The following is a 13556-nucleotide window of genomic DNA, read 5'->3' as shown; positions in this document are numbered from 1 at the left end:
TATATATATATAGAGAGAGAGTATATTTTTGTGATCATGCTTATCAATACCAACATGATACACCTTGGTTATACATTACTGGCACAATTTTCGCTTTACCTGTCCACGTTAAAGAATCTGAGCTGAAACTCAAGATATAAAGTGACCCACGCACACCTAGACTATTCGAATTTTATCCCTTCCCCCCCCTCCCTCGATAGAAAATTGGTATCCGAGATTTTTGCGAATTTGCGTTTCTGAAAAAAAACTCTAAGTTGTCAAATCCACGCGAGTACGGTACCTACCACACATGGATTTGGTTTTCAGAAACTTACTTATTTTTACTGGTTGATATAGATCGCAAAATTGTCTCGATGTAAAAAAGAAAGGAGAGGAGTGGGAGGAGAAGGGCACGTGGAGCATGAGAGAGCCGACAAAGAGCATCTCTTTAAGACATTGAAGTTTGCGTTTAATCTCTCTCCCAACAGTTCATGCGATGCCTCTCTGTTTCTCTTTCTCTCGTGGTTTTGGAATTGTCAGCGACATCTTCGCGTCTTCTTGTTATTTCACGCTCTCCTATGCACAATCTCTATCTATATACATGTGTATTCTTAAACTTAAATTATGTACTCTCAAAAGACAAAAGTATTCACAAATTTCTATAAACAAACAACTTTAAATCTAGTTGATATTGACAAATGGATCGTTTGACTATCAACTGTGTAGACACTACATTTTATATAGAGACCAGCTCTATTTAACGCACAGCGCTAGATCTTATAACCGCGATGATCGTCAAGTACTAAAATAACATTACTAAGACCATCATTAACGCAGGTATTTAGGAAGGGTGCTTAAATAAAAAATTAATATAATAGAGGGTGGGGCCCACGAAAATTTAAACTACCCACCCTTTTAGTGCTTATTTAAGCGCTGTTGTTTGGTTTATCTGCAGGCCCCACTGACACGTGGTGGCCCGCAACTGGTTTGTTTATTTAATTTTTTTTTTTTTTTTAGTCAGAGAAAAAAAAATAAAAAAAAAAAAATTAAGCAACTCTTCCTAAGCTACTTGGGTTAATGATGCTCTAAAGTGGCTATTTTCTTTCATGACATCTTAATGTTTAAAATAATATTCATCAGCACAATGACATTGGTCATCACCATCATATTAAAAATACAAATCAATCGTATGCTAAAGATGCATTCCAACATATAACCATAGGCAATTGATTATTTTGTACTTAACATTGAATAAACTAGCTGTAAGTTTTGTTTGTTGGTATATACTTCCTCTGTTTTTTAAAGATGTATGTTTTGGTGTTTTCACACATATTAAGAAAACACATTAACTATACATCATTTTTAGAAATTATCAAATTCCAATGTATTTTAACCAATAGTCTTTCAATAAATTCAATCAGTTTTATTAAAATTTGCAATTTTTGTATAGGAAACATAAAAAATACATCTTTGTGAAACAATTTATTTTTTTAAAACATCTATCTTTAAAAAACAGAGGGAATACATGCTTACCAGATAACCATAATAATTATTTAGCTACATGGAATTATATAGAGGATGTAGCCAATTAATCATTTGTATATTATTACAAATTAATCACCATTATATTATATTATCAGATGCCAACTTTGCTTTCTGTCTGATAACAAAAAAAGTTCGAACCATTGGACTCTTTTTGCATACAACATGTAATGCGTCATGTTTATAATATATGTATTGATATTTTGAAATAAATAGCTGAAACAACAATCACTAGCTGCCACCTTATACATGCTGATCTAAACAGTGATTCCATAATAGTTCGAGGGATCACAAGGTTTACAGTCCAAAGAATGCATCAATTTTTTTGTATAAAATTCTGATTGGTCTAAGAATGACTTACTAAATGATGTTACATTTAAGGTTTAGTACGATAGAGCGAGGAGGTGGGGACCAAAAACACATACATAGAAGGAAGGAAGTCACATTCAAAATTCACAAAATTACAAAAAAAAATAAGGTAATTATTTAACCCTAGGTTACGAATCACAAACCAAAGGTAGACTCTAGCTCGCACACATCTCAAATATTAGCTTAAATAAAAGCCCCTTTCTCTGTTTCCAAATTTCACTTCATCCAACTCAAAAAGAAGGAGAGAGAAGCTAGCTATACAACAAAAGTAGGGAGAGAAGAGAGAGAGAGAGAGAGAGAGAGAGAGAAACCCTACAAAATAAAAAGGAAGAAGAGACGAAGATGAAGGAAGATCCAGCTTGGATTTAGTTGTTCATTATTACTACTCTCTTCTTGGTAGCTTCGACAACAAAACAAGATAAAAAAAGGTCAACTTAAAGATCTGAGCTCTTAGATCCATCAGTCTCTTCTTTCTTTTGATCCAATTCCTACCATCGAATCATAGATCATGGACGGAACACAAAGCTCACTCCCTCCTCCTTTCCACTCAAGAGACTTTCAGTTGCATCTCCAACAACAACAGCAGCAACAAGAGTTCTTCCTCCACCATCACCAGCAACAAAGAAACCAAACCGATCAAGATGATCAACCAGGAGGAGGATTAAACAGACAAATCAAGATGGATCGTGAAGAGACAAGCGATAACATAGACAACATGGCTAACAACAGTGGCAGCGAAGGTAAAGACACAAACCTAGGAGAAGGAGGAAGCGGTGGAGGGGGCGGCTCAGGAGGAGACCAGATGACAAGAAGACCAAGAGGAAGACCAGCTGGATCCAAGAACAAACCAAAACCACCGATTATCATCACGAGGGACAGCGCAAACGCGCTTCGAACCCACGTGATGGAGATTGGTGACGGCTGCGATCTAGTCGACAGCGTGGCCACTTTCGCACGCAGGCGCCAGCGCGGCGTTTGCGTTATGAGCGGTACTGGAAACGTCACGAACGTCACCATACGTCAGCCTGGATCCCCATCTCCTGGCTCGGTCGTTAGCCTCCACGGAAGGTTCGAGATTCTCTCTCTCTCAGGCTCTTTTTTACCCCCTCCGGCTCCTCCTAACGCCACCGGGTTAAGCGTTTACCTCGCTGGAGGACAAGGACAGGTCGTTGGAGGAAGCGTGGTGGGTCCTTTGCTATGTGCTGGACCTGTTGTGGTTATGGCAGCTTCTTTTAGCAATGCGGCGTACGAGAGGCTTCCGTTAGAGGAAGATGAGATGCAAACCCCGGTTCACGGAGGTGGAGGAGGAGGAGGAGGATCGATGGAGTCTCCCCCGATGATGGGAGGACAACTGCCACATCAGCAACAAGCTATGTCGGCTCATCAAGGCTTACCACCTAACCTTCTTGGTGGTTCAGCTCATCAAGGGTTACCTCAGCATGATAATCAGCCTTATTGGTCAACGGGACGACCATCGTTTTGATCATATACACATCTCTCACCATCGAAGCTAGCTAGCTAGCTAACCGCAGAATCAAGAGTTTATGAACGAATAAGACTATGAACTTAGTCGAGGACGATCGAGTTTCACTATATTTTCGACATGTATCAGACGGATCAGGTTTTTTTTTTTTTTTTAATTTCTCTTTTTGGTTCGTTTTAGTTAGTAGATTTTCTATGTTGATTTGAATAACATTTTTCTTTGTTTCTTGCTTTTTATTTGATGAATTTCCATTGGTAGTTTAAATTATTTGTGTTGTTGGCTCTAAGTATGGTTTTTTTCTTATCAACATTTTATGGTGTTCCTCGACAATTTTTATATATAGTTCGTAACATATTCTTAGTATGGATCTATCTGAATACATAGAACATGGTTGCACTACAAGAAAACACGCAGATTCTGAGGAAAATACCGAGGGAAAATGAGTTCCTCGGAAATTTCAGACAGAATATCGAGGAAATACCGAGGAAACCAAGAAATGGGGTTTCCTCGAAATTTCCTCACTATTTTTTGAGGAAATTTCGAGGAACACCAACTTCCTCTGTAATTTTCGAGGGGATACCGAGGAAACCAGGGTCGTCGGAAAAAATCGACGGATATTTCTAATATTTCGACGACATCTTGTAGCCGTTAGAGAGCCGTTGGGAGAGCCGTTGGGGGATTTAAACAATTTCGAGGAAATTTCGAGGAAATGTCTGTTTCCCTCGAAATTTCCTCGATATTTCCTCAGTATGCCGGGAGGATTTCATCTATAAATACAGCCACCCCTCTTCCTCTTCATTCACTCCATTTCTTTTCTTCTTCTCTCCTAGTCTCACGAATTTGATTCCAAAAAAATATGTCTTCTTCAAATTATTTTCGTTCTTGGATGGATCGACCTCATTTGGATCCGGACACGAGATTGCTTACGGAAGAATACAATCAAGGTATAATCGAGTTCATGAGGGTAGCTCGCAAACAACCGGAAGCAGAAACAGGTAAGTTAAGATGTCCTTGCTCTAATTGTAAAAATAGAAAAGTTATTAAAGAGTGGGATGTTTGGACTCATCTATTATTGAGTGGGTTTACACGAAGTTACAAAATTTGGTATCATCATGGGGAAACTGATTATGAACTTGGTAGTACTAGCGAACCTCAGCCGGCGGTTAGATTAGAAGAACCAATTAGGGCGGATGTAGATTATGGTGTAGGTACTGAGCAGATGATAAATGATCATTTTAGAAGGGAAGATTTACCCAATGCAGAAGCTAGGAGATTTTATGAAATGTTGGATGCTGGAAAGCAACCATTGTACGAAGGTTGCAGAGATGGTCATTCAGCTTTATCATCTGCTATGAGACTGATGGGCATTAAAACAGATTATAACTTGGCTGAAGACTGTGTGGATGCGATAGCTAATTTTGTTAAAGGTATTCTACCTGAGGATAATGTAGCTCCAGGTTCATACTACGAGGTTCAAAAACTCGTAGCTGGGGTTGGTTTATCTTATCAGGTAATAGATGTATGCAGCGATAACTGCATGATTTATTGGAGGGCGGATGATCAGCGGACTACATGCAAATTTTGTGGGAAGCCTCGTTATAAAGATACTAGTGGAAGAGTTCCAGTGCCATATAAAAGGATGTGGTATTTGCCTTTGACGGAAAGGTTGCAGAGGTTGTATCTTTCAGAACGCACAGCGCAACGAATGAGATGGCATGCGGAGCACTCAACAGATGGTGAGATTAGACATCCTTCAGATGCAAAAGCGTGGAAACATTTCCAATCAAAGTATCCCGACTTTGCGTATGAGAGAAGAAATGTCTACCTTGGATTATGTACTGATGGTTTCAGCCCGTATGGGAAGAGTGGAAGACAATATTCTCTATGGCCAGTCATTGTTACACCATACAACTTACCCCCAAACTTATGCTTGCGACGAGAGTTTTTGTTTCTCTCCATTCTCGTTCCCGGACCAGAGCATCCTAAGAGATCACTTGATGTGTTTCTTCAGCCACTAATATATGAGTTGCAACAACTATGGGCTCAAGGTGCTGAAACATACGATATTTCGTGTAAAGAAAACTTTCAAATGCGGGCAGTACTAATGTGGACAATAAGTGATTTTCCAGCATATGGTATGTTATCTGGATGGACAACGCATGGAAGGCTATCATGTCCATATTGTCAAGATAACACTGATGCTTTCCAACTAAAACACGGAAGGAAAACGTGTTGGTTTGACTGTCACAGGAGATTCCTACCACCTGATCATCCATATCGTAGGAGTAGGAATTTGTTTACTAAGAACAAGAAGGTGTTTGACAGTCCACCTGCGGAAATTAGTGGGCAAAGTTTGAAGACACAACTAAGAGATTTTGGTGCAGAAAGGACGCCAGACATCGGTGGACATGCGCGTTTTCCGGTAGATGCTGTTGGAAACCTACATAACTGGCACAAAAAAAGTATATTCTGGGATCTGCCATACTGGGAGGATCATTTGCTAAGGCATAATTTAGATGTCATGCATATTGAGAAGAACTTTTTTGACAACCTCATGAACACGATCCTTAACGTTCAAGGTAAAACAAAGGATAATTTGAAGTCAAGACTGGATTTAGTTGATATATGTGATCGTTCAGAACTTCATGTTGATGGGAATGGTAGGGCTCCTTTTCCCATATACCGACTTGATGCAGAGGGAAAAAATGCGTTCTTCGATTGGATTTCAAACGATGTGGAGTTTCCAGACGGTTATGCATCTAATTTGCGTAACTGTATCGACAGAAAGGAAGGAAAGTTTATTGGTTTAAAAAGTCACGATTGTCATGTGTTGATGCAACGCTTACTTCCGTTTGCTTTCAAGGAACTATTACCACGAAATGTTCATGAAGCAATAGCAGGGATAAGTGCTTTCTTCCGCGATTTATGCGCCAGATCAGTGACTCTTGAAGGTATTGAAAATCTGAAGACTAACATAGCCGTGATTCAGTGCAACCTTGAGAAGATATTTCCTCCCTCATTTTTTGATGTTATGGAGCATCTTGTTATTCACCTGGCAAGAGAATTGGAACTTGGTGGTCCTGTGCAGTATAGATGGATGTATCTGTATGAGCGGTATATGTTTCATTTGAAGAAGATGGTGAAAAATCTAAGTAGGGTGGAAGGTTCTATAGTCGCACAGATGATCAATGAAGAAATTTCAAACTTTGCTGAGTACTACTTTCCAGCAGAAGTTCAGACCAAAAACAGAAGACCTGCACGGCATGATGATAGAGGCGAACGGGCAACATACCATGTTACGGTTCCTGACATTTTCACAGATGTTGGACGACTTAGCGGAAAATCAAAGGACCGTCGACTTACTGAGCAGGAGTGCAGTCATTTGCAAACATATTTGCTCACCAACTGCGAAGATGTTCTTCAATATGAGAGGTAAGTTTATTATCTTACAAAATTTTAACAAATTAACATTTATATCTTAATTAATTACATTTTTTGTCGACTTCCCGAACATGCCAGACCCGGACTTCCAAACCCCGTAGTTTAATTTATTTCAAAAACTCTAAATGTTTTCTTTTCGTTTGTATGACTTTGAATTTTAAATAATATGTTTTTAATTTAAATTTTAATTTTATATTTACGAATTTAAAATTTAAAAATATTATTTTTTAAAAAAAAAATTTTTTTTAAAATTTTAATTTTCGGAATATTCCGAGGAACAGATGTCCTCGGTATATACCGAGGGAAGCGTTCCTCGGTATATTCCGAGGGAGGGTTCCTCGAAAATTTTCGAGGAAAGCAGCCCTCGAAAATTTTCGAGGAAACTGTCCCTCGGAAAATTTCGACGAACAGCTTTCCTCGAAAATTTTCGAGGAACACCCTTTCGTCGGAATTTTCCGAGGGACAGGTTCCTCGAAAATTTTCGTAGGTCATTCCCTCGGTATAATCCTCGGTATATACCGAGGGAATTGTTCCTCAATATATTCCGAGGACCTCTTCGACGAAGGTCAGTCCTCTAAATTTCCTCGGAAATATGTTTCCTCGAAATTCCGTCACAAAATTTCGAGGAAATTTCGACGGAAAATGAAATTTCGACGAGTTTTTTTCGAGGGACATTTTCCTCGGTATTTCGTCGGAATACGAAATACCGAGGAAAAAACCCCTCGATATCGGCGTGTTTTCTTGTAGTGTTGTTAGTAATTGTTATTGCTTTAAACTTGAGTTTCCGATAGGGAGAGATTGTTTATGCTTTTACAGGCTTCCACATAAACTTCTCAGTCTTAGAGTTAACTAGATAATTAGTATAGTAAGTATATGTACGTATGTTAATTTACACCACAACTTTATACATATGCTGTGTAACTCAGACTGATACTGTGGTCTACGTCAGTTGATAAATACAGCATAACGCATCGAATGTACTGTATTAAACAGTTTCTATTGACCTAAGCAACAAAAAAGTTCAAGGACGTTTCCTAAACTAGAATGGCACTTATATTTTTTCTTGTTTAGGTCCAAACATAAGTGCTTAGATTAACTAGAAAGGCACTTCCCAAATCAGATATGATCTTTGAAAGGCACTCCGCGAGGAGCCAAATGGGCTTGTTTATCATTTTGATAATTATTATTGGTATGATGAAAGGACTAAGTATTTTTATAAGTAAAAACATTTTGTAGCGAGAGGTTTCCATCTCGTCTTTTAATCATTATGGATATTTAAATTTCAATCAGCAAGTCTATTTGGATCATAATCATCCTTAATTAGTCATCATAACATAATAATGGGTGTGCTATACACATGTCGTTTGTCGGAGAAAAACTTCGTTGGTGAAACAAAATCGCATTTATATGTAATGAGGATGATATACATAAACATTACTCCCTCTATATGGTGTTTAAGGTTTCTGCACAAAAATTAAAAAAATACAAATTTCTATGCAATTTATTTTGGTTATATAAAACTGCATTAAATAAAATCAGTCTAACCAATAAAAAAAACATGTAGTATTTTGTAATTGGTTGAAAGTTTCAATTGACATTAAATTCTATCTAGAAATGTGAGAACATCACTTATAATGGAACAAAATAAAAATGCTTAAACATCACTTAAAATGGTACAGAGAGAGTATATATTACTAGTATTCATTTGTATAAGTAAACATATGATTGTTCATATATAATGTTTTTTTTATCAAACTATATAATGTTTTATATACATCAATTTTTATATATAAGAAAAAGCTGCAAAATACCGGCGGCTTAAACGGGGGTTAACAATTTACGAGAAAAGTTAAGAGGTATGGGAGCTTTATGTGCATGTTCTCTCTTCATACAGAAACTTATACGCTTACAGATGAGCATCAAGTGTGTGTATATATTTACATATATAGTATGTATCTATACGCACATATATATATATATGTGGATAAGGAGACAATACATTTGTTCAACTGCTGCCTCACACGTGCGCTTGCTGGTGAATACCATGTTCTTTCGGGACTACCAGCTACAGACTCATGTTGTTTATGCATAAAATGTTAGCTATGCATAATATAGTCATGTGTATATAGTGTAATTGTACAGATATGTTAAGTAGCTATTATTGACTTTTTATAATAAAAGAACATAAAAGACTAACAAGCAAGAAGATGATTACAGCCCTTTCTAAAAAAAGGTAAGATGTTCATTGTCAAAAGAGAACTAACGAAGTTGTAGAACATATAGATGGAATCATGGAAATATAATGCTTTCGCAGAAAAGGGTAGTAGATAAGTTTTTATAACGACATTGCCGGGGTGGCAAGGTTATATACATTTTCTAAAGGTATGAGCTATGAAGTAGTTAAACATATATATGTTTAATATTATTCATGTCATTTTCATGAACCACTTCATCTCCTAAGAACCTGTTATGAATGTGATTTTGTTGTCTAATATATCGAAATATACCTTACTTTTGTAGTCAAACAAAAACTTGTAGATGGAACGTTTGATCTAATGTGGTAATTGCGAATACAGTAAAATGTATATAGAACTATAAGAGCACCTTATGTCTTAAAGGGCATTACAACTTATGTCTAATCATTTTTACAAATTTAGAGGTTAAGACAAATGTTTCATCCAACTGTACCAAGAACTGGTCACTGACAGAAAAATTTGGGTAATGATTTCTCTTGATGCAGTGAAAAAGACATCTAGCATATACATGTGGGCTTTTAGATAAGGCCTATAAATATCTATTTAGCCAGAAAGTTGCTGGATCATATGGGCCGAATTTTTAATGAGCAATAAGTTTAACTAATTCTTATGTCAATTTTACGGAACCATATCCAACAAAAATGATGAATACATATTTCACGTGGCACGTCTGACGTCTCGTAACCAGTCGGGCAAAAAAATGAGGAACATAAGAATAAAATTGCTGGCGACCTCAAGTCCATGATTGAAGCAATTTGCATCACAATGCTAATAAATACTCTCTCTGTTTTTAAAGATGTATATTTTAGGAATTTTTTTTGTTTCAAAAAGATGTATTTTTCATATTTCAATGTAATTTTTGTCAACTAATTATGAATAATTGTGAATCTCCAAAAACATTAATTGCATTTCTTGAAATTTTATTGGTTTAGAAATATAGGAAATAAAAATAACAAAAAACTATGCACTAATAAGTAAATTTTAATATGTTTTAATTAAAAGTGCGAAAATCTTAAAACATGTATTATTTAAAAAGCAGAGGAAGTATGATGATAATATAGACGTTTCTCAACAACATTCACAGGTGTACAACTTGACAATCTAATCGCCGACACAACACATATTAGTTGGAACAACTATATCTTATTATTTCTGATCCTCTATCAAACAAATTTCATATGACAAAAAAACACAAGAGTTATAGATAAGATTGCAATCTTACTAAATTAACATGTTATATCTTATTATCTATCACTTTTTTTTTTTAATAAAATTATTTATTATAATTTATTTATAGTTGTTTTTGTCAATACTTTATATACATGTTTGTTTTGATAGAGGACTATTTCATGTGATTTCTCTCCAACTTGACCAAAGTTTTTAAATAAAATCCCCAGGCCAGAAAAAGCTTTTGGTAGATTATAATCCGTACCTAAATGGCATGAAAACAGAATGGTCTGAACACTAGCTTTTAAACAAACAAATTCAAACATCAGAGATGACTGAGACATAGAGAAACCAAACTTGACCGATTCACTTTTATTATAAAACCAAATTCATCATCTTACCCCCTTTGGAATCATTCCACTAGAAACCCAATATTCCATTCAAGTACAATTTGAGTTAAAAAAGAAAAGAGACCAAACACCATAGATAGGCCTTTCCAACAATACAAATCTTCAGAACCTTTGAAGCTTATCAGCTTTAATAACCGGATTGGCTTTTGCAATCTCACCACGCCCAGCTTCTTTGAAATCGAAGCTGCAATCATGTCTCTCAGGGTACCGATGTTCGCCACAGAAAGTGCTCCCGCATTTGCACTTAAAACCAAGTATCCCAACCTTCTTGTTGCAACATAGACACCGGTTCGGCCGTGCAGGTGGTTTAGATGGTTCGTTCTGTTCAGGAACTGCAGCAGAAGAAGAAGATGGCTCGGCCACCACAAGAACAGCAGCGGCAGCAACTGCCTTCTCTGCCACATCCGGCTCGGCTATGAAAAGGGTAGGAGGAGGTTTGAAAGATTTCTCAACAGCGGCTTTTGCAACAGCTGTTTGAGCTTCCTCTGCGCATATGTCTCGGTAGCATTTCGAACACAGATCCATGTTTGACGGGGAACCGAAGAAACCACATCCGTTTGCACACAGCTTCGGCTCTGATGATTGTGTGAAGCTCGTGCTATCATTCTGTTCAGAACCCATTCTTCCTGTTTGCCAAAAAAAAAACACAAATTTAAATTCAAAAATTCAAAATCACTGATTCGACCAATTTTTTTAATATCCAAAATCATTTTCGAAACAGACCGAATAAAATTCTCACAATTACAACAAAAAAAAATAACTCATCGACTACGAGTAGATCCGACAAAACAAGGTTCAGTTACAGATCCGACAAGACAATCAAAATAAAACCATGAGCCAACCAAAGACGATAGAATCTAACCTGTTGGAACCGGAGATTTCTTCTTCTCAAAGAATTTTATGAAACAGATTCAGGAAACGAATCTGATCTATCGGAATTAAAACTCTTAATCGGAATAAGATGTATTATTATTTGTGTTTAATAGATAAGAATCTGAGAAACCAAACCTTTCGGCTTTCGTTACCAAGAAAGAATAAGAGAAATGAAACGGAACACGTAACTATTGAGAACATACATCTGTCTTTGTATTATAAATATACGATGAGTCACGCGTGGATTTTACTTACCTTTTAGGTTATGCGGCCGGTGTAATATTCTTGTACATTACGCCTTCTCGTACACCTTAGGAATCTTAGCCGTCCGATTTTGAAGCCCATCTATTTTGACGCTCCTGATTTGTCATTGGGCGGCTGATTGGAATGAAGGTTCTGTTCGTTGTATCTTTATTATTCTTCTTTTCTGCATTATGGTATTACCTAAATTCTCTTAAAATAGTCTAAACAAATATAATATTTATATTATAATTTACATATTTGTTGAAGTTTAAAATAATCAGAAAAGTCTACAGTAATCAATCATATGGCTAAAAGGACTTTTTCCTTCTTTCACAAATTTGAAGTTCTAGTTTAATATTAAACCGGGTTTATAATCAAACCATCCTTTATGGTGGAATCGATTTCTTATAATGTTACAAAATTTCGTACATAAATATAAGAATTTCATATTGTTTAAATTCTTTGCTCTTTTTCGTTAGACCATATCATAACGAGTGTGAACCCCATCAATGACATTACCACCGTCTGCAAACACACACACACACAAAAAACAATGACCTCTATTATATTCAAAAAGAGAAGATTTCTACAATGTCTAAAAGCCATTTCTGTCTTGGAGCTTACAGATATTGCAGGAGGGATCCCAACAAGAGGATCTTGAAAGAACTTTGTCGCAAGCGCTAGTGCCAAAAGACTACTCTGCATTCCTGTGAATATTATTAACAACAACAAACAAAAGCTTTAAAAAAACCAAATCATTAAAAAAAAAACAGAAGAGTTGGTTTAAGTTGTGGTTACCAGTTTCATAGGACAATGTTCTCTGCAAGGCTTTAGCGTCTGGAGCGTTTCTAAAGACCGAACCGGTAACGAAGTATCCAGAGAGGAAAGCCGAGAGATGAAACATCGTTACTAGCAACAATATCGTTGCTCCAAACGGAGACACAACCGAGTTTATGTTCAACGCCAGTGGCGCTCCAACGCAGCATGCCGTGTCAAGAACCGATAGAACTGGGAGAAACGGTCTGATTGCATTGGATAGTTTTGGGAACAACCTGAAGAAGACACAAAAAATGTTTAAAACCTTGAGTAACAAACAACTTGTGCTTATATCAAATCTCTTAATGTATTCTACTCACTTGTTTAGTAGCAACCCTGCAGCAATTGGCGCGATCACGACCTGGAGAATGCTGGATATCATTCCTTTCACATCAACGGGCAGCTTCTTCCCTATAAGCAAGAGCGATAGCATCGGCGTGACAAGGACCGCGGTAGCGGTAGATAGAGAAGTCATGACGATGCTAAGAGGTGCCAATGCTGGATCCGTCAAGAAAGTGGCGTAGTTTGATAACTGAGCTCCACTAACACACGAGACCAACATGATTCCAGCACCTATAGGAGTAGGGAGGTGGAAAAGAGAGACAGCAGCTAAGCCAAAGATGAAACCAAGGAGAGGCTTGATGAGATACTGTCCAAGGTAACCGAGGAGTATAGCTTTCGGTCTTTTGAAAAGCTTCGAGAAAGTCTTTCTCGTTTGAGTTGATACCAACCGCAAACATCAAGAAGCCTAAAGCAGGTACGAAGTACCTGGAGGTGAACCAAGTGAAAGAAAGGAGGATAGAGAAGAGCTAAGAGAGTACTCGCCAACACTACGTGAGGAAGAATGAGTTTGCTTTCTTCAATGTTTCCACTATAGAAGAAGAAGCTGTCGTCTCATTAAGTATCTGAGGATAGAAAGTAACCAAAACATGTCTGAACAAAACATATAAATCTAACTAAAACAACCTCCAAGTACAA

General features: G+C 37.0%; 3 protein-coding genes across 3 annotated transcripts; 1 reads left to right on the top strand and 2 right to left on the bottom strand.

The window, feature by feature from the left end:
• Positions 1 to 2140: 2140 nt before the first annotated feature.
• On the top strand, positions 2141 to 3639 carry LOC130506053 (AT-hook motif nuclear-localized protein 24-like). The gene has a single exon (XM_057000660.1). It carries the CDS (start codon positions 2399 to 2401, stop codon positions 3371 to 3373), a length of 975 nt encoding a protein of 324 aa, XP_056856640.1. The 5' UTR covers positions 2141 to 2398; the 3' UTR covers positions 3374 to 3639.
• A 6940-nt stretch (positions 3640 to 10579) lies between these two features.
• On the bottom strand, positions 10580 to 11707 carry LOC108836811 (zinc finger A20 and AN1 domain-containing stress-associated protein 9). Its single transcript, XM_057000662.1, has 2 exons — positions 11509 to 11707; positions 10580 to 11272 (listed from the first exon to the last, which is right to left on the bottom strand). Exon 2 carries the CDS (start codon positions 11265 to 11267, stop codon positions 10749 to 10751), a length of 519 nt encoding a protein of 172 aa, XP_056856642.1. The 5' UTR covers positions 11268 to 11272; positions 11509 to 11707; the 3' UTR covers positions 10580 to 10748.
• Positions 11708 to 12129: 422 nt separating this feature from the next.
• Positions 12130 to 13495, bottom strand: LOC130506054 (probable sodium/metabolite cotransporter BASS6, chloroplastic). The gene is given in 5 exon segments (XM_057000661.1): positions 12130 to 12287; positions 12387 to 12469; positions 12561 to 12814; positions 12899 to 13269; positions 13271 to 13495. Coding segments are annotated over 5 exon segments (828 nt in total). The 5' UTR covers positions 13319 to 13495; the 3' UTR covers positions 12130 to 12215.
• Between the last annotated feature and the right edge of the window lie 61 nt (positions 13496 to 13556).

The sequence above is a fragment of the Raphanus sativus genome, unplaced genomic scaffold (genome assembly GCF_000801105.2).
Source record: "Raphanus sativus cultivar WK10039 unplaced genomic scaffold, ASM80110v3 Scaffold2841, whole genome shotgun sequence".
NCBI classification, from domain to species: Eukaryota; Viridiplantae; Streptophyta; class Magnoliopsida; order Brassicales; family Brassicaceae; genus Raphanus; species Raphanus sativus.
Note: the sequence above shows the minus strand (reverse complement) of the source record. Positions and strands in the feature narration are given on the sequence as shown.